The 22,321-nt window shown below is 36.5% G+C and overlaps 1 protein-coding gene across 3 annotated transcripts in view; it reads right to left on the bottom strand.

The window, feature by feature from the left end:
- Window positions 1-1,267: 1,267 nt before the first annotated feature.
- Window positions 1,268-22,321, bottom strand: part of LOC120628986 (rho GTPase-activating protein conundrum) — a 93,437-nt gene continuing 72,383 nt past the window's right edge. For all 3 annotated transcript variants that reach the window (XM_039897706.1, XM_039897698.1, XM_039897715.1), the window contains 9 exons: window positions 10,694-10,818; window positions 9,686-9,855; window positions 8,468-8,573; window positions 7,735-7,840; window positions 7,159-7,318; window positions 6,188-6,354; window positions 4,554-4,731; window positions 2,671-2,854; window positions 1,268-1,817 (listed from right to left, as the gene is read on the bottom strand). In XM_039897706.1, coding sequence (XP_039753640.1) covers window positions 1,643-1,817; window positions 2,671-2,854; window positions 4,554-4,731; window positions 6,188-6,354; window positions 7,159-7,318; window positions 7,735-7,840; window positions 8,468-8,573; window positions 9,686-9,855; window positions 10,694-10,818 — 1,371 coding nt within the window. In that variant the 3' untranslated portion in view covers window positions 1,268-1,642. The remainder of the gene's footprint in view (window positions 1,818-2,670; window positions 2,855-4,553; window positions 4,732-6,187; window positions 6,355-7,158; window positions 7,319-7,734; window positions 7,841-8,467; window positions 8,574-9,685; window positions 9,856-10,693; window positions 10,819-22,321) is intronic.

Genomic DNA, 22,321 nt, shown 5'->3' on the forward strand with positions numbered 1-22,321 from the left:
GTAAAAATCCTGTCATCGTTTGACTAGCAACGTGGTCCCACATTAAAGGGAGGCGCATCAGTCATCGAGTTAAGTAACTTTTCTGACAGTAGCTAATAAATGGTGTCATCTCCATAAATCTTTTGCTGTTGTAGTATCTTAACCAGCGCTGTCAAATTATGCGTACCGTAAACACGACTAGTGGAAAGTAGTAATTTCACTTGCAACCATATCTTACGATGCGGCACGTTATAGTTATGTTGGCTGTATTTGGTTTATACACATACAATATCACAATAAGCTTCAAAACATCGAACATGTAAGTGGACGTCTTTGCTTTATATATTTTACCAGGTCACACACACACACACACAGTCAATATCAAGAATATTATCAATAATATTGACAATATTGAGGAACCCTAATAACGACGCAAATATTTAGTTAAATAAAATAACAAATTGTTCACTTGCTTTTAGTCTACACGCTAAAAAGGCACCATTCCTACAACCGTACGTTTATATTGCTTTCGTAAAATGGTAACTTAACCAGACCAAAGCCAATGGCACCACACTCCAAAAAATACTATCTTAACTAGCAAAACATGAGCTTTATGGACACCCTACTTCATTGAAGGTGTTTAAAAAAAATTACAAAGGTTTTGAAGTAAGAAATCTATTTATTCTTACCAATCTTATGAACACTCTTTTAGTAATGTTTTTATATAAATTCTGTCTTAGATTACCTAAAAAACGACAACTATTGAAACTACAAAGCTCATGTTTGGAAGTTTCAAACGTACGTAATAAAATTTCGAATCAAAGTAATATAAAAAATTAATAACCTTAGAGCAGCCTCAAAAACTGGAATAAATGTTTAAGATTATTTACTATTTTAAATATAAAACAACAATTATATAAATTAAGTATATGATGAATATTTGGCATCTCATTCACATCTTGTAGGTATACCACACTTAATGCGTTAACTATTAAATTAACACAGAGTATATATATGCATATCATAAATTTATTTTATTAATAATAATGTAATAATTATTTTATTTATATAACTGTATCACTCAATATTGTTCAGGAATAAAACACAGCTCTGCGCGACTCTAAACAAAATCTTAATCTTATAATACTTGAAGCACCTTAACAACTTTTGGTACCTGCTTAACGGGACAACAAAATCCACATTATTTGAGAAACCCTAAGTTTCCATTCGAGCACAATTTGGCAAATCTCATAGTCTTGACCGAGATCTGATTCGAGACCAACACTCCAAAGATTGGAACCAACATGGTTCTTTTCAAGGTTACAAGGAATAATCAGAATTTGTCAAACTTTTGCCCAAAACTAAACCAGCTAAATTCTTCCAAATAGCTAACAAAAACTGAATTTCAATCAAGGTTGGATAAAGATCTAAAGGTTCCAACATTCCACATTTGGACCAAATCTGCATTATAATTCAAGGTCACTAAGAAGCCACCTAAAGTTTGTGAAAAATTTGTCCAAAATCATTCCTATAAATTACAAATACTGGATATTGCATTGCTCGGTCCAATATCTTAGTCCAAACATTTCAAAGATTGGGCCAGACCTGCAGTTTCTAAGGACACTGTAGCCACTTTGGTCCACGGTTCCCTCTCACTATTTACTCAAGTGTGGTGATTTCTCCGGTGTTGTGGTGGTTTTCTTTGTGAAGCCAGGAGGCACGAGGAAGGCACAGTCCAAAGTCTGTCGCACCAGCGCATAAGAGCTTCGGTCACGTGGCAACTATTGGCGGCTGTTGCCAATTGGGTTTCGAGGCTGTCCGACTGCTTGATCAGGAGACTGGAAAGAAAATCAATGATATAAGCAAAAAGTTTACAGGATGGTTTTACAGCACGAAGAGTGGCAGTACAAGTTAAGCAAGATTCATTAAATTCGATTAATACTTAATATAAAAAAAGAAAACGCGCACGAGAGTTTACTGTGTTCTATAAAAATTATAAAAAAATCATGTCTGTTGTATGGGAGCCCCCATAAATATTTATTTAATTCAGATTCTTAGTAGGTATTTGTTGTTATAACGGCAACAGAAATACAATCATTAGTAAAAAAAATCAACTGTCTAACTATCAAGGTTCGTGAGATCCTAGACGGACGTACAGCTGAATATTAGTAACAGGTACCCTTTTTACCCTTTGGGTACGGAATCCTAATACCCAAATAAGTAAGTTATACATATAGTAGGTGTATGTAGTATGTATATGTATATTTATATCTATGTAGCCTTTATTGAGTAGTACCCCAGACTTATAGGTACCACTTTTATATATTTACACGTTACATTCGAGGAAAGTTACAACGATAGGCCAGCGCTTGACGACAATCCTGCCTGTTAGAAAGCAATGATGAGGTAGACCTCCTACCTACCTAGAGGTTGGGGCACGCTTACCTAGAAAAAGCCTAACCACTCTTGCCTTGAAGGTAATCAAGTTATCCGTGGCAGGAAACAGAGTTGCCGGGAGGGCGTTCCACATCCTAGCGGTACGTATCAGAAACGTGGATATTTTATATTATATTTATTTATATTATTAATTAAATTGTAGATAAAAGAAAAAAATTACACTTTTATTGTACACCAAAGAAAAAACGTAGTCACAGAGATTTACACATAGAGCAAGAAAGATCAATTAAATACCTGGGCGGGAAAAGCGCAGGAGCAATGATCATGGCCACGTTGTGCTCGCTCATCTTGTTGGTGTCGCTCATGGCCACGATCTCGCGCACCAGGCGCAGGATCTCTCGCAGCGTGGCGCGCTGTTCCGACGGCAGCAGCAGCACCAGCAGGTTCAGAACTCTGCCTTGTGTACTGCCAGTTAGTGCTGCAAGAATAGGAATTATGACTAATTTTGAAATACTGCGGTACGATGTTCGGAAGTATGCAAACCTATATACAAAAATATGTTATTTTTGCTGATATTAAAGGTTTTGTTGATGTAATTTATATTATTTCCTGCTCACAGGGTGTCATGGCCGCACTTGTGACGTCAAATTAGAGCTTTAGTAAATCCTTGTTCCGCAGCTACAGATTATTGATTTTGGTATTGATAACAAAAAGTTTAGCAACTGATAGTTTGAAGTCAGAAAATAATTGGTTAAAGCGGTACTTAATTATGTTTATATGGACGTGACGTCATAATATTGAATTCAGCGTTTCACCTGTCATAGCGGAACGCTAGATTTTGCCGTTTTATTTATTTAAAAGAAAAACCAATCTCACTTTGAATATAAATAAAAATACGTTTTACATAATACACGAATAATGTCTCATAGATAAATACAACATTTTAGCGATTCTTTGTCGCTGTCATCAATTACGAAGTTACTTAGAATTATGGAGGGTAGAGGTAAGGAGAGTCATCTTATATGGGAGAAAAGTTGAAAAAGTGTCCAGTGTATGCGCTCAATAACAGTTCAAAAATCCTCCACAATGGCGCTGGTGGATGCACAGGGTATGGTATGAATGTAGCAATCGTAGATGAATTGAAGTATGCCGAGTTAAAAAATTTAATGTCATTATCGACTAAAGTAGTTAATTATTGAGAATTTCAACAACTTACGTTGTACAAAATATTGTTGTAAATATAACCTTACTTCCTTGTATCTCCATACTTCCTTGTTTATTTTTCAAGCCTACTCTAACAATATTTATATTTGGCGCTTCTTTGAAGAGTTACCCTGATGCAAATGTGGCGCCATCCTAATTTAATACATTTTGACGACACTTTTTCATATACACAGATGACTCTCCTTACCTCTACCCTCCATACTTAGAATGGTAACTGAGGTATTAAAAAGGTTTTGTCGTGGCATGTTGTTTTTTAATTTGCCTCCTGCAGGACAGGCAAAGATCATTGACCATACAGCCTAGTCTTGTTATGTTTTCCACACTATTCCGAGACAATGTTTTAAAAGTACACATGCTAAATGTAACACAAGTCAGTAACAAAAACTAATTAATTTAACGACAGTGAATGACGATAACGCTCATCTTGTGGCTCATCTACCTTATTATTTTTGTACTGTAACTAACTGTCTATTGTTTCTTTGTGTCTTCTCTTTTTCGTACCTACATATAAGTTATTTAGGTATTTGCTCCTTTTTTAATATATATACATATTTATTTACATAGACCAAAAAAAGCTAAATAATAGCTACTCCATTACTCCTAATTATTTTGACTGTTCGCTTGAAATGGTCAAAGCGCGCGTTAGGTGATTTTATAGAACTCCTCCGTCAAATTATCGGTAATGCTATGTTGATATATGATTCAAAGTGAAATGTTTTAAATTATTTAAATTTCTATACATGTATAGGTTAACTCAGGACACTTTTCAGTAAACGTTTCTATTTTTTTTAATTCGATATGAGACCTGACGTCCATTTCTTCTTACGTCAGTGCTCTTCGTCTTAGTTCGCCCCTATCGACCAAACAGTCTTTAAAATTTATTTATCGCTTACTGGTTATTCTAAAGGACTGCTCTTATAAAGTCCTTCATCTAGCTAATTCTAGATACTCACAATACGTATGATAGAAGAGCCTCATAAGCTCTTGTGTGAGGGGAGGCTGGGGCAGTGATCGCAATAGACGTTTGAACACGGCCGCGAGATCGTGCCCCGTCGCCCTCCGCAACGCTGCTTCCACGCTGCTTCGGTCCTCGTACCATTGACGCTCTATTAGTTGACAGAGCGCTTCGATCTATTGACAATAAAAAAAAAAGTAAATACTGTGTGTAATTCACACATGGCAGAAGACAAACTTTTTAAAACCATTCATTTACACTTAACTAAAATTGTAAAAACAAATGTGTTATGTATTCTATCTCATTCTCCCCCATTCATTGTTGTGTTTCTTTCTTTATCGCGCCGCATTCTTGTCTCATCGGTGTTCACATTGATTTCATATTTTACTATAGAATTAGTAACCAAAATATGGACAGTAAAAAAATATCTTGAAGTTTTGATAACTTCAAGATATTTTTGCAATCAAATAAAAACTTATTCATTTTAAGCTCTACTGTATAGAATAGAATTACTTTATTTGCTAGAATGTGGTACATGTTTTGATGTTACACAAATTATTTGTGATTCTAAAACACTCAACTAATTTAATCGTATGCAAATATTCAAAGGGTTATAAAGTACATAACTAGGGAAACGTGCAGTGGTACTCGTGGAATTTATATAATTTATAACCAATAAATAATAATAAAAGAAAAAAGTAATAAGAAAAAGAAAATAATTATCATAATTAATTAATATACGTGCATTTCGAATTAAAGTGACAGTGTAGTGTATAAAGTAAAGTACAAAATATTTTGATGTAATAATATTGTCAAGCCTTAGTCCAAGTTTTCAATGTCAGTAATTTTAAACACTTTTAAAACGTTATGTTTGGCTGTTGGTAGTGACTGCCAACGATTTGGAAAGCAAATTCTAGAGAGAAGAAGCCGGCAAGTATTTAAGCTGTTAATCTTGCTTGAACCGACTTCCTCGATGCAGTTATAGATACCCGGCTAAGTTTGTTGTGGGCTCTTCTTAGACCAGGGCGCGTTTGGAACCCTCGTAGCTTTAGATTTAAGTTGGCGAACGAAGTTATCACCATCCCGTTACAATTATGTAAACAAATATGTATGAAGGCTTCATAAGTGCCTGTGATAGGCCTACATGAATAACGAAATTTTGAATTTTGAATCTGCAGTTAATGTGTTTTAATACATTAAAGTAATGTAATAAAACTGTCAGTTTCGACACACTTGAGTTTAAGCAGGTACTCTAATGCCCGTTATTACTAAGGATTTAAAAAGCAATGCCTAAGTAAGTAACGCCTTATTACGTATTTTGGGTTTGTGTTATCATATTTTTAATTTAACGTATGGATTTTAGGTTATTAAAAAAAGACAAATTTATTATCATCATCTGTCGAGTGTCAGTTTACGAGTCCGCGAAACTTTACGATCCGCCGAATCGGTGTCGTAACTTTAGGCGGTACCGAACGTCGTTAGACATCACATAAGAGTTGGTGAATCGTTTTTTTCTAGGAATCACCTAAATCACTATGCATCCAATTAAAGCAATTCCTAGGTTTAGTGAAAACGGGAATAAGCCTCTTTTTTATCGTATTTCTTTTGGTATCAAAGCTGTGTGGTAGTTACCTTGTGCTTGTTCCCCGGCACTCGTAATAGCCCTTCATCCTTCGTCCTAGCGCACAGCGCTGATGACAGAGCACGCAGGACGGATGGCACCGAACTCCACGTCTCCTCCCACAGGATCATGTCCTTGCGGAGGAGAGTTTCCAGCGCCACTCCGAATACCATGCCCTCTGTGAAACAAACCGCAATTTTATTTTCAACATAATGCCAACGAATTAGTTTGGCCATCCAAAAAGGCAATGCTGCCAGCATCTTAGGAACTGTGCATCGCTGCGGTGGTGTAATGTTTAGTATAATATATATATTTTTGTTTTGAACTTTTAACCTAAACTGAACTTGGACTAATTTACAGTTAAAGATAACTGATAAATAGATAAAATTTCTAAAATAATTCCTTATTATATCATCATATCGACCCATTACCGGCCCACTACAGGGCGTAGGTCTCCTCCCACGATGAGAAGGGGTTGAGGCCGTAGTCCACTACGCTGGCCCAGTGCGGATTGGTGGACTCCACCTCCCTTGAGAAAATTATGTAGAACTCTCAGGCATGCAGGTTTCCTCACGATTTTTTCCTTAACCGTCGAAGCAAGTGATATTTTTAAACTACTTAAAACGTACATAACCTGTAAAGTTAGAGGTGCGTGCTGGGATTCGAACTCGGGCCCCCGAAAGTGAAGTCGAAGTCCTAACCACTTGTCTATCACCGCTGGTTATTACTATTATTTACATTGCATTAATGTGCAAGAGATGTGTGTGTGGGCAGGTTCCACCGAGAAGAGCCGGCAAGACTCTTGCGGTCAGTGGAACCTGCCTTCCGAACCGGTGGTGATGTTTCAAAAGTGCTTATAAACTGGGCCTACTTGAAATAAATGATTTCGAATTTTTCTATTCCTTAAAAGATTCCTTAAAAGACCTCAGTAGTGCTTATGACGGTGAATAGATAATCGAATATAAAAAGTTACTTAACGAACCTTCTTTTCTCTTTTTCTTCGGTGATTTTCGTTTGTGGAAGGGCAGGGAGTATCTGTCGAACAGTGTCGTCAAGTCGAGCCAGAGTATCGGCTGCAACTTCTTCACTTGCGATTCGTTTAATGTCTCGATATCTACTGTGCTGTCTTCTTCCGGCCATTCCTAAATAAAAAAAATCTGTCTTGAATCAAAGAACATATTTATTATAACTCCGTTCTCTCGTCTCTTGCGAGTTTTTGATTGCGTTCTCGAAATTAACAATTCGCTATCTAGCACAATTCTTAACAAACTTGTTATTTTAGCATAGCTATCAAAAGATTTTCTTGCTCCTACCTGTTTACTTTAACGAAATGTCTAAAGTCAATAGTGTAAGAGTTTAAGTAAACGCAAGAGGAATATAGCTTTTTGATAACTGTCAAAGCAGGGACTTTTTAGCTCACAGAAACAATACAGAAACATTTTAAACTAAGATTTTCATGGTTCTACAAATTCGGAAAATCGACAAATCCCAAAATATTACCGTCATATGTACCCGTTGAACTATATTTAAGAAATACAGAATCATGCTTCGAAATTACCTCTTCATTGTCTAACATTTGTTTATCCAAGTTGAATTTGTGCTCAAAACTTAGTGGCTGTTGCGTTGAGGCTGCGCTTTTCGTACGTGTCACTGGGGCGTGTTTCCTGTAACAACACGTGTTTAATATAAATATAGTCTTTTATTAAATTAACGTGTCCCCACACCATTGAGATAGATTCATACGCTCTTAATCGAGGATAGGTTTTGACTAACGCATACTCTTTAATATCAGTGTTGAAATGAATTTATTTATCTAGTTTAAGAAGCTCAAATTTGCAATTAGTGTTCTTGGGACAGTAAAACAAACAGGATTACAGAATTCGCGACTCTAAATCTAGGAACATTGAGTACATTTTGCTTTGACATTAAAATGTTTCGATACTCAAAAATGCCTCTACGATTGCGAGGCTGCAAATCTTTAACTGAGATAGATAAGTCGTTTTGGTATATCAAAATCTATAACGGCTAAATAAAATGGCCTATGGCCTATTGTCACTTGCTTTAGAGCTCCAAATCCTGTACATTTTTTTTTAGATTTTTATTTTACAAACGTTTAGCCAAAGGTCCTAGCTGTACAAATTTTAGCTAATCTTAATTATACTGCAGTTCAGTACCCATTTTACCCTGATATTCAAGTATTTTCATAATCGAAACGACTCCTCGATTACAACGAGCAAATCATATTCTAAGGCTAATGTATGAACATGGAAATATCTGGATAAGAAACTCACATAAATGGGTCGTTCTCTTTCAAAATGGATCCATTGATGCGCTCCTTTCCTATCCGGGGCCCTTGCACCGTCCCGTATCTCTGGTAACCAAGAAGCTCGATACCCTCTGCAATAATAAAATCTAATTTTAAAACGGATTCTCTACTAAACACCAATGTTTTAAAGATCCATTTACTTTCCAGAAATTAAATTTAACCGGCTGGTTATATTTTCAATCGACCGTCCACTGCTACACTAAAGGGCTATCTGTACTGGAAGGCTTGCGCATAATCACCACGCTGGGCAGACGAATTAGTGATCGCAGGAGATGGTAGTAGTAGCACTGAGGACCTTGCTGGCCGTCAGTTTATTTATTTTATTACATAAACTACTAAAATTAATATTCTTCATCCTGAAACTAACATGAGTTTGTTTGGACTTTCTCTTATCCCTATCCCTACTAATATTATAAATGTGAATGTAAGTTTGTTTGTTACGCTATCACACGAAAACTACTAAACCGATCTTCATGAAACATTGCAGACATATTCTTGGAGGTATTAGAAATAATATAGTATACTTTTCATTGAAAACAAAAATTACGTAATATAAAAAAATGTTTGTGAAAAAATCTCAATATAACCATAGGTGTCGACTATGTAACAGTACGCTGCCTCCCAAAATTACGCGGACGAAGTCGCAGGGCACATCATAAGTATCTAATAAGTTTAAATAATACACAAAATAAACCTTTAAAAATGCAATACAGTAAACAGCAGGTATTACACTAATTTATCCAATGTACTTAGGTAATTCTGCACTGTGAGTTATAGCGTCGCCCAGTAGATACGAGCGACCGGTTTAGCGATGCACCGAATATATAAAATTCAAAATTTCTTTATTCATGTAGGCCTATCACAGGCACTTATGAAGCGTTCATACATATTTTTTTACATAATTGTAAGGGGATGGTGATAACTTCGTTCGCCAAATCACCTTAAATCGCCTTAAATCTAAAGCTACGAGCTATACATTATACATTTATATACCCTCGTACGACACCCGCGATAAAAGAAGGGGTGGTGACAATTGTATTCTGATCTCCCGTGACACGGCATGGTAACATAATTCTTTCTTAACTTTCAGCCAAGCAAATGCCTTAGCTCAGAAGAAGATGTATTCCATCTAACAGAGGGACCTGAAGGTAAAGAAATTACTCTAGAAAGAACTGAAACTCACCGGTGTTGGTGGCGATGTCTGCCCAATGCAAGTCGTTGGGTTTGAAGAGCTCGTGGACGGGGCGCGGGGGGGAGTGCGGGCCGGGCGGGGAGAGCCGCGCGCGCCTCGCTGCGGGTGCGGACGGCGTGCGAGCGATGGGCGCGTGCGTGCCTGCCAAGGGGTAGTTATCACTGAAACAACACAAGATTAAATTACTTATTTGTTTTTCACTTAGTTATCCTGGGAGCTTCAAGAAAGCTCAGAGTACAGCAGTCCATAGAGTGATTGTGATCTACATGATTAAAACAGAATTGAGGAGCTCCAGAGCTACTGACATAGCTCAGTGAGTTGCCAAATTTAACGGTATTAGGCAGGTTCCTTCGGCCCACAATGTACGAAGGTATTTTGATAGGAATAACAAAAGTCCTTTGTCCACGTCCAGGTTAAGGTCTTTGATATTTGTTAAGAAACCATAACTATTATTCATTGTAACTTCAATATCTCCTGAGGACGCTCCTGAGTCGGAGCGAAACGTACTTAAAGAGTAAATTGCCGAAGTTCTGTTTGGTGTGGAGTATGAAGATTGGAGAAATTATAAAATACTGGACACAGATTCTACTGCTTTTCAAGGAGTGTAACGAATGAAGCATAATTTATATAGTACATAATGTATCATGGAATACCGCAAAGTAATGCCTGCTTCTATCCAATACATATTTTCTAAGACTTTAGTTTTGAGACATAAGGTAAAATAGTTTTTTTCAAAGATAGAGCCCTTGTAGGTCAGCTCTTAATGTTCTGTATAAATTTTTAGAATTATAAATTATTCATTTATCGCTTTGGTAGGTGAAATATGTCACACATTTGTACTCTATGACCGTATTTGTAAAACAATTTATGTTCTTGCCTGTCATCTCTTTCTTCTCGAAGGTTTCTGAAAAATACTGCTCCATTTTTGTTGGCATTACTGTATTTTGATGAGCTGTATGGAAACGCAATAACCTGTGGAAAACTGCAAGAGAAACTTACACAAAGTCAGGAGGCGTTGCGTTGTCGGCCCATTCAGCGGGTGGACTACCAGAGCCGCCGCTGGGCAGCGAGTCCAACGAGTCGGGGGTCGCACTGCGCGACCGGGGTTCGCTCCCGCTGGAGTTCTGCAACAATCGAGAAAATTCTTAGTGACAAATTTAATTAAGAGGCGATTCTGCAGTGTAGCCCAGAAAAGTGAGAAAGTATCCCTTAAGGTAAAGGACTGGGTATCCAGTAACTTTCCTGACACTTGTTTTCCATCCAAAATTTAATTCCAACACCTTAATTAGTAGGTTGTAAACCATTGCCACTGTCCAATCCGTTGCGATATAATGGTATGCCATTTCTAGGATTGGCAACTTGTTGGAAAAGTTGGTGAATCGGTCAATCGGTACAAAAATCTGAAGCTCGAAGTTCTTGAGTTAAATCTAGGCCTTGTCGATATATGGCAGTGGGTGACCTTGATACATACAACACTACCTACCCGAAGAAATACTCCCTACACTGTATTGGTGTAGGGTGGCTAGCGTCTACCCTGGTTCCTTATTTCAAGATAAATGCTATATGCCGTTGGTCTTAAAGTGAAAATTGAAGGAATTCTTTATGAATAAAAGTTACTATGCAATTAATGTTTTTTACTATTACACCAATGATTTGCTGTTAAGCTGAATTTGGTTATCCATAATATTCAAGATCTGTATACTAACCCAAATTCGCAAAGAAATAAATAAAAATATAAATAAAATAAAATGTAAGTATAGTTCTTAGATAGCTTGATGGTTTCTAAAGGGTTGAACTAAATGCCAAGAATTTTTAGGTTGAACTCCCGTTAATTATCAAAACTGTTTTATCAACGCAAGCTGTATGATCAATGATGACAATTAACATACATGCTAGCACCATCAAACGCATTAGGTACCTATTTGATAACAGTCATTTTTTTTTATTATTCCGACTATTTAAATGGAACAAACATTAAATATTTTGGCCAGAGCTTCGCTGAATCAATTACTAAAAAAACAAATCCAAATTCGTTCAGCTATTGTAGAGATTTGCGTGCACAGACATAAGCGTGCGTAAACGTAATTTTGGCTTAATTCTGGGGCAGCCAATGCAAGTTAATACATGCATTTAACCTCTTGTTGCGGCCTAACCATTAGTTCACATCACTTACGAAAACAATTTAAAACTAACAAAACCGGAATAAGCCTAAAACCACTTAAAACGTCACAGAAACAAGTCAATTATTGTTTGTTAATGACTCGTTTTTAGAGATCAGTAATAGTATTACTGATCTGAATGTGTTCTTTCCTCCCTTTTGTTTTTTTAAGGATTTTTTTTTTTTATTAACGATAGGCCAACGCTTGACGACAATCATGCCCGTTCTAACGGGCAATGATGAGGTCTAGGTTGGAGCACGCTGGCCTAGAAAAAGCCTATTCACTCTAGCCTTGAAGGTACTCAAATTATACGTGGCAGGAAACACAGTTGCCGGGAGTGCGTTCCACATCTTAGCGGCACGTATCAGAAATGTGGATAAAAAACGTTTCGTGCGTGTTGATGGAATATCAACCACATAAGGATGCCACCGCTTGTGGTGTCTCGCTGTTCTGTGGTAGAACGGGGAAGGAGGAACAAGATTGTGAAGTTCCTGAGCACACTCACCGAAGTATATCCGTTAAAAAACCGATAAACAGTACGATAAACAGGATGTTTTATATATATGCAGCTGAGACGTGAACCCTTAGCCAGTTCCGGGGAAGTACTGCTGCTGTTCTGATCTTAGGGGGGTGTTGTCGGTGTAATAACAGGCACATAAGCCTTAGCACCGGGAGATGGACACATTGCGGCGCTTTATAGAACGAGTTTCTTGCATGTCTTACGAATTGTTGATTTGTTCGGATAAAGGTATTCCACTTTTGTATTAGCTGGGCTGACTGCTCGTAATATTCGTTTTATTTCTGCTTAAAACATTATTTATTTATGATTTTGTTACACCAACAGTCAAATTGATGAAAATGAACAAGAAACCAAATTGGTGAATATATCATTTAGTTTTTTACGGATAGCTGATCACTGTCCATTTTAGACTTAAACTTTATTAAATAAAGAAAACTTTATTAAATATGCCAAAATAATCCCAACATTGTTTTGGCATATTTAATAAAGTTTTTTCTTTTCTAGCTAAGCACGCTCTGACTTGCAATGTAAGCAAACCTCTTATCATGTTAAAAAGGGTTTACATGTAAGTTAATATCTTTCTTATGAAAACCAAAAATTAAAAAACATAGAAAGTCAGAAGAAAGAGGCTCATTACTAATGCTGTTTATTCATCAATCATCATTAATATCTTTAACCTATTACCGGGCCACTACCAGGCACGGGTACACAGGCACGGTTTCAGGTCCTCTCAGAATTACAAGGGTTTAGACCGTAGTCCACCACGCTTGCCCAGTGCGTATTGCCAGACTACCGCCATTGAGAACATTCTGCAGAACTCTCAGGCAAGCTAGTTTCCGCACGATGTTTTCTTTCACTGTTAAAGCATGTGATAGTAAATTTATTAAATTAAAAACGCACATAACTCCGAATTGTTAAAGGTGCGTGCCGGGGATCGAACTCTGTCCCTCCGAAAGGGAAGCCAAACCCTCACGCACTAGGCTATCAACATATTTTATTACTTATAAAAATCGATACCAAAGAGTCGAATTTTGTTAACTAAGCCCGCCAACCTTCATTGCAGCAGCAGCGTGGGTCTAAGCATAAGGTAACAGTATCCAGCAACAAGGCTTCCATTATATCCAGATATCTAATAATTTCCCTACAACGAAACCCTTTCGACCGCGACTCGAACTCGCTCTTGGCCAGTTTTTTGTTTGGTAGAAAGCATCGTGAGAAGACAGATGCACTAATATGTCGTAATCAATGACAAACAAACAGACATACGGATTTTATTATTGTTTCGCATAATGGGAAGTGAAATTTTTTTCGACTAGCTAGGCAAGTAGGTATAACGTTTATCTTCATTGCCGTGTGTCATGGAGTTATGTAACAAATGAAAGTTAGGAATTAATGCTTGTGTATTTAACACTATTTTAAAATTCCAACGTTAAGCTCCGGGATTAAATAAAAACCTTTAGGTACCTACTATTTTTTGTAGGGGAAGCAGGCTTGGGCAAATGAGATTCAAGTCAGATGGTCTGCGGCTGTTTTGAGATTTTTTTTTGTCATTCATTTTGTGTCTCTCTGTATCTTAGCACCATACATTTTTTAAATGAGTTCATAGATTTTCTGCGAGATTCCTAAGGGGTGGGGGGTTCCCTACGCCTAAACACGATAGTATACGAAAAGAGCAACTGCTGTTTCTTGCCGGCTTCTTCTCGGTAGAATCTGCCTTCCGAACCGGTGGTAGAGTCACTACACACAGACAGACTTGACGTTTCAAAAGTGCTTATAATAGGCCTACTTGAAATAATTGAATTTTAAATACATTATCTCTTACAACCAGGCGAGAATTCAGTGGAGGTAAAATAAAATTTCTTTTTTAAATGTTGCTTATTCCTTTAAATGAAAAAAAAAAAACCAACGATGATTAATGTGAAAATTTAGAGATGAGAATCGTTTAAGTCAGCTTAACCTAACCGTATGTTCGGTTAGGTTAAGCTGACTTAATTTTTAAAAAATAAATAATTGACTATTGGGAAATTTTTTAAGGCATCATGTTTTTCTTTCAAACATTTATCTGAACCTGTTCGGAGTTAGAAGAAGCAAAAGAAGAAGAAGAAACACTTTATTGCACGTATAAAATACAGGAAAAGGAGTATACAGTACACAATGTAGACATGCAAAGGCGGCCTTGTATTGCTGCAAGCAATCTCTTACAGGCAACCTTTTAGAACTTCGCACTACCCACTATGCCCCATTAGGCAGTCGGTCCCGGTTATTTATCAATGACATAAATATGATAATTGCTTACCACAAACCAGCATTTAGCATTGGAGTGCACTTCATACATGGACAAAAGCAATGCATGCCCTAAAATATATACAAAGTTCGTATAGGAGTTGGATTTACCCATTTGATGCCATCTTCCTAGTTAGCGCCTACCCCAGTGAAAACCTCCACCAGTGATTTAGCAGGTGGGTACGTTAATTATATCCCTTGTGAGGGGATATAATCGGGGGATATAATTTTTATCTCCCGCCCGTGCTAGCCCTGGAGAAGTGTTTTATAACTCGTACCGGAATTTTCTTCATTTTATATCATCTGCATACCCTATACATACACTCTATGCACGCCATTGCAAAATAGCCATCTAAATACTGTTCGAGTTAAAGAAACTCCCCTTTATATATGAAGACTGACCGACTGTAACTGTGTTTTCAAATTGACAAAGTAAGTATGTCATGTACCGAATAACCAATCCGCTTTTGAGTTCTAAGCCCCTATCTCCTATTAGAGGGATTTATAGGATTTCGCGTTACCAACTTTGAAGACTGACTGACTGTGAATTGCAATTAACAAAACTATCTGTCCACTTGGTAAACAAAAAATCATCTGCCGTTCACTTAAATAAGGATTTACGCTGACGCACACATGACGTTTGTTTTCCTCATAACTAACATGAAGGGGCTACACGATAATACCTTTTTAAAGTATTTCAGTGAATATTGGACAAGAGATTATCTCATCCTTGGAATGGTATTAAAATGACGACAGCTCGGGAGAATTTCCGGCGTTCGTGTGGTGGCGCCTTTTTACGCTTTGACATTTGTGTAGGTATAAATAACCCGGCGCTAATCGGTTTACTCTCACACTGTAAATATAATGGATAAGAACAACCAATTTGGTTTTCAGTTTATTACAACCTTTTAATGGCAACTTATCGCCAACACATTTTGCATTAATCGTAAAGTCGAAGTGTGCCCAACGTTATTTTAAATTCCGAATAAAATTCACCATTTGACATCTGTATAATTTATTTTATAAGTAAATTCTGAACGCATGGAATTTTAAATTTCGAATAAAATTTGAATGAAGAATGGTATTTTTTTTATTCAGCTGCATAGGGTATATATGACCGTTTCAGATAGTAGTAGTTTTGTCTCCAATTTTTTAAAGTTTCGAACGAAACACACATAGGGAGTTTCTGATTGTACAGCAATAATACATTAAACCTACGTACCGCTACTGAATAATATTATGTTTAAAAGAAGCGCTTTAGAAGCGGTAAACCAACATATTGTGTGAAATACATTTTTAAATAGTTTCATTGTTTTTTCTACTGCAAAAACAAAATTATAAAAAAAATCAGCGTTATATGAGTAAAACGTACACCTGAGGCCGACTAAGGAAATATAGACCGTAAATTCTGTATACATGGATAGTAATGGTATAAAATTATTATTCCGTGGAGAGACGCTGCACTTCCCCGTAGACTCATGATTTGATTTAAACGCCATTTCTCTGAAGCAGTTGTCAGTGTCGTTCACCTCTGAGGATTAGTTGGAACTTTGTACTAACTGCACTTTATGCATAACACAATTTTCGAAATGTCCGTGTGTCCGCCAGCTTGTTACCTGCTCGTTAACATAAAGCCTATCTTTAGGTACTTAGCTTAGTTTTTTGTGGGCTCCTAAGACCAGAAAGAGTTTGAAACGCTGTAGCTTTAGTTTTAATTTTACGAATGTAACTATCGCCCTCATCTTACTGCTTTTTTTTAACTATATTTTTTATAGGTATAACGTTTTTCTTCCAGTAGGAGTAGAAAAGAAAGTCACTGAGGTGATTAAAAGAGCTAAGCTCGGATTATCTCCACATGATTAGGTAAATGAGGAAATCCATACAAGAACCAGAAATAGTATTCAATTTTACAATTATACCGGTTAACATCTTGGAGATGTCTCTTAAAAATTTCAGTGTGTATTACTTAAGCTTATAGAAAAGTTCTATTATGATAAAAAAGCTTGGGTTTGAATGATTGCTCTAACCAGGCTGCTTTTTAAATAGTGTTAAATGACAATGTAAGATGGTGATAGCAAAAAGAATACCCGGCTAAGTTTTATATGGGCCTTTTCTTAGACCAGGGCGCGTTAGGTACTCTTGTAGTATTTTAAGCTTACGAATGTAGTTATCGCCATCATGTCACTACTATTGACACGTCTATTTAATATTTACTATCAAAAGCGCTATCTATGGGCCTATTTGAGAAATAGTTGTCTTTGACATATGTCAAACGAGTTAAATACCTAGGAGAACCAATGGAAGCTGGAGTTCTATTCGCGTTTTAAGAAATGAAATATAACATGCTTTAACTGTGAAACATAAGGTCGTGAGGAAACCTTCATTCCTGAGAGTTCTGCACAAAAGCACTGCCTACCATAAAATAGTTTTTTTTTTGGTGGATTTTGGCCATTTTATGCAATTTTCCTGCTGTATGCATACCCTGGTAAGAATTCCGGTGCATGCCACATGCACATGTTCTCAAGGGCGGGTGTGGGCAGGTAATGGGTTGGTTCTGTCAAAATTAACAAACTAAATTCAATAAATAGTAAGTAATTCATAGTTCAAAGAATTGCATTATTTTTGTGACCTATTTATAAGCACCTGCCGAAAAAACAGTCCCTTCAAAGAACAGGCAAAGTCCAGAGTAAGTTATAATACCTAGGTGAACACTTTATAGTGTGAAATAACTGGCAGTGGCGGTACATGTAGTGGAGGAATGTCACTTATGTAGGGGCAAAGAATGCGACTTATAAAGGACAAAAAGTTGTCATTTTAAACCTAGATTACATAACTAGGTACTTAAGGTCGTTTGCAACTTTGTACTGAGGAAATTAGGTTTACAGAACAGGACGTTACTCCGTCTTGTGAGTTTGTGCGAATTTGAAAATAGAATCTAATACCGAAATGGACTGTCGTAATTTTTTTTTTATTCCACTGCAAGTTAGCCTGCAATCTCAATCTGCAAGTGATGATGCAGTTTTGAACAAACCAGAGAAAATTTAGAAATTATAAATTCCTACACTAAGGGCAGTTTAGGAATTTATAATTTCTAAATTTCCTAAACTGCCCTTGCCGGAGATGAAACCCGGGACATGCAATTATTAGACCACAGCGCCAGGAAAGACGCCAAAATATACAGTTTTAATATGTATATTAATACTGTACATTGTAAGTAATTAATTACTAAAGATTCAGTGCAAACATCCGCCGCAGTTCGTTTATTAGACAATTTAAAACAGTGTTCGGGTTAATGGCTGTTAAATTTGTATTATGATGGACGAGGGGAAGTTCTCTATTAAACCAAAAGGGGAATTGGGGTCGGATAATCAGCAGCCTAGAATTTATAAGTAAAATGCGTATACGCAACGACTTCAAGCATACGTTTTATTATAGATGTAGTGCTCACCCAACTCAAACGCTTGTAATATCTAATGGTTTGGGTGTAGAATGAAACTTAGCTTGCTGATTGCTCTTATCTCTAATAGGAGGCACGTGTCACGCGTTTTAAGAGTTTTTTAGAGGGGTATTTGTAGGAATACTTATAAAATCAAACTTATTAACATAACTTTCGTGAGACGTGCAATTAAATTAACAAGAAAGATTTAAAAATTAAAAAACATGATAACATGCAATTTCGATTTGTTTAGCCCAGTTACAGTTATCATGAAGCGGTAATTATTCTTTATTAATAATTTTTTAAGATATCTGTACCCCAAACGTATATCCAAAGAGATTCGGCGGCACCCATGTCTCGGGGTTTATACTACCTGAGAGTTATTATAATAATAAGAAATATACTGCAACAGTAAACACATCGCCATGTAGCCCCAAAGTAGCTTGTGTTATGGGTACTAGAATGACTGATGAATATTATTGTAAATAAAATAAATAAATACTTATAATATACATAATATAATATATTATGATTTCAACCATCGCGTCAACGATCAACAGACGTCCACCGCTGGACATAGGTATTTGGAAGGACTCTCCGCGTGATGCCTCTGCGATATCATCATTATTGACATTACATGCTTTGGGTCTTCTCTCAGAATGAGGAGAATTTAGGCCGTCCACCACAATGGCCAAAAACAGATATATAGACTTTACGCACCTTTGAGAAAATTATGTAAACTTTCAGGCATATCACCGCTTACCGAAGACATTAAGTAATATATTTATATATTTTTAAAATTGTTAAAAACTGATTAACCTTGATGAGTATTTATTAACGTAAAACTGAGAGTAAAATGACGTACCTACTTCATTAAACTGATAAGCTATCACACTCAAGATAAACGTAACCCTGATAAGCATAACATTGTAATCACATAAAGGTACTTTTAACAGCTATTGTTCTCGGTAAATCTTTCTGTGCAACGCACAATGCATATAAGTATAAAGTAAAAAAAAAATCGCGAGTTTTTTTTTTTTTTACTTCACTGAATGAAACGCAAGTGAAACTATTTTCTTCTTATCCCACTACAAGTTAGCTCGTTCCTTCAATCTCACCTGGTGGTGATGAAGTCTAAGATGGGAGTGGACTAACCATAGTATGGCAGTAATGTTAAACATCCATAATTGTTTTCTACGCGATATCGTAAACGCTAAATATTTGACGGTCTTCTCTTGTTGAGACGGAAAATATTCCCCTCGGACTTCTTCCTGGTGGCAGGGCGTGTCAGACTAAAACAACGTCCCTAAATCTTCTGCTTCTCTTCTATTTCTTCTCTTCTTTTTGTTTATAATTTAATTTCTGTTAGGTGTACAATATAAAGTGTATTTTCATTTCATTTCATTTCTTCTTCAGGTCTGCACGAAACCGCATGGCATTATTTCGTGCCGACCTTAGATGTTCTATCGCTTTTTCCTTTACTTTTTTCTTTTGTGGTAAGTTTTTTGTCCAGCCTCCCACCAGAAAAGACGGAAGGATTTTAGAAATAATAGATTCCCAAATTTCCCCCGACGTGCATTGAACACGGGATCTCCACTTATACTACTACCATTGCGCCAGGCAGGTCGTCAAACCATATCGTAAACAATATCATGTCACGGTCTTTTTCATCTACTGTTAATTGATTCAAGAGCGTAATAATTAACTCAAACATATCGATGTTATTAATAATTACTTAATCGTACACACTGCATGTACTGTGTTAATGTTCTCAGTTTAATCACTGGTTTATCCTTGGATCTTACGATTACCTAATACATAACACTAGATTTCTAAGACCTAAATTGAACCGTCACGGTTCTAGAAGGTTTGCAGCCGTGAACCAAAAATCTAGGGTTTGATACCCCGACTGTAATCTCACCTGGTGGTTTGCAAAACTATAGTCTAAGATGGTAGGGGCGTTGGCAAATGTAAATTTTCGTACTGTCTTATTTTAGCGGCTTCAGGAAAGGTATTTGAGCGGCTTCGTGGGAAAAACTCTACACCCCTCCCTCCTAACCTGATGATTATTAATTAACTACTTAGTTTACTTTTATTAAATTATCCCCAATCCTATAGCCTCTTCATGAAAATTTTAATTTTAAGTACTTAAAACATCACTTGCTTTAACGGTGATGGAAAACATCGTGAGGAAAAGTGCATGCCTGAGAGTTCTACATAATGTTCTCAAAGGTGTGTGGAGTCCACCAAACGGCACTAGGCCAGCGTGGGAGACTACAGCCAGTTACAGTTATGTTAAACCCATACCCGTAGCCGTACTTTCTTGTTGAGTCGGAAAAAATTGCCCTCCGATTTCTTCCTGGTCAGGGCGTGTGCGACTAAAACAACCGCATGGCTTTATTTCGTGCCAAATCGTTGGACGTTGGCAAATCTGAATTTTCGTACTGTCTTATTTTAGCGGCTTCAGGAAAGGTATTTGAGCGGCTTCGTGGGAAAAACTCTACACCCCTTCCATTGTGAGAGGAGTACCGTGCCCTGAGGTTGGCCGGTAATGGACTTAAAAGAGATTAATTTTTAGAGATTATGTCAGAGCTCGTCCAGGAAAGTATAGCATTTATGTAGCGTGAAAGTGGTTCCAGCGTTATTACAGGCTTAACACCTTCGAACTTGTAGGACGTGTTCCTTGCATGACCTGCAAAGTGTAGTCTTTATATGTAGGCGATGTTTTTTTTCTATAAACCAGGTGGTTGCCCACCTGCTTCGTCCGTCAATTATATGAATAAAAATTCTTTACTTAGAAAAAAAAAGGAAATAAATTTATTCATGTTAAGTGTTACAGACACATCTTATATTAATATAGTAACAGAATGTCTGTGCACAGCTTAGCATTTGCCATGCATTTTAGGTACATGCATGCCGCTGATTTTCGACTAAGACCCGAGTGACATTACATCAAATAGAATAGATAAATAAAAAAATAAATAAAGGTTATTTCCACTAAAGTGAACACATATTAACATATAGATTACCTTGTAGCGTATTTGAGATGGATGACTGAATTTATAAGATACCTTCTTCTTGAAATATTGTAAATTAATCATAATTTTAAATAAACAGTAAGTAATATGTAAATGTATATGGGTAACAGTATTTTTGTATTTGTGTAGTCTGGTTTATGTATTAGTATGTAGATATTTGTACGTATGTACTAAATAGTGTACCCCACCTATTCTTTTTTCTTTTTAGTTTTCTTATCCTAAGGTTGCCAGGCAGAGATCTTACTTAGCGATAAGGCAGCCTTTTGTATCCTGCTTCATTCTTCATGTGTTTGTTCTTTTTTTTTGTCTCGTTTTTGTACAAATAAAAGAGTATAAATAAATAAATAATAAATAATTCAAAGATATAAATTAAAATGCTTGTTCTGCTTTGCCGACTTTTGTATAAAAATAGAAAAAAGTGATGTACCATTGCGTCAAGGTAAGACCGCATCAACGCCAACCCCTTACAGTTCACCATCTTCTCGCACACTTTATGCCGCATTGTGTCACAGATCATATTCACAAAGGTTCTTTAACATCACACCACTAACATCCAACGGTTTATTATAAAAACAACTGCACCCAGCTCGTAACCAAAGCGGTGTGTATAAAACACCCAATTCAGTTTTGAAACTTTACCGGACGCGAGGCAATTTGTGTTGGCGCGAACGTCCGTTTTGTTTGAATCTATTACAAGTTCGATGTAATTTCTGAACGATTAATGCACGGTTTCATAATTCACACTTACACATTTCAATTATTAAGGTCTCACGAGACACACTTCATGTTTTTCTTGTGCTCTTATGATAATTAATTTATGATCACAATTTTAAACATAAGTTTGAATTAATAGTTATAATCGAGTTTTGAAAAATTTAAGTTTTTTAAGAATTACTGTCCACATAACATAGACTCACACGCAGTTTTTCTATATGTTACTTTCGTTTTAATCTAAGTAATAAGTAGAAGATAATTGGTATTTCTGAACTTTAGTACACATCACTTAGCACTTTTTCATTGCCACTTGCTTATATTTATCACAACTTATGAATATATTTTTATAATTTACGAAAAAATTGCCATTTTATCCGAAACACGGTTGTTTCCTGACGTACATTTTGGAACTAAATTTTAAATACCTTTAACTAATGGCGTATTTATCTAACGACGTTATCACCCCTAATGTCTTGT

Source organism: Pararge aegeria, chromosome 2 (genome assembly GCF_905163445.1).
Source record: "Pararge aegeria chromosome 2, ilParAegt1.1, whole genome shotgun sequence".
NCBI classification, from domain to species: Eukaryota; Metazoa; Arthropoda; class Insecta; order Lepidoptera; family Nymphalidae; genus Pararge; species Pararge aegeria.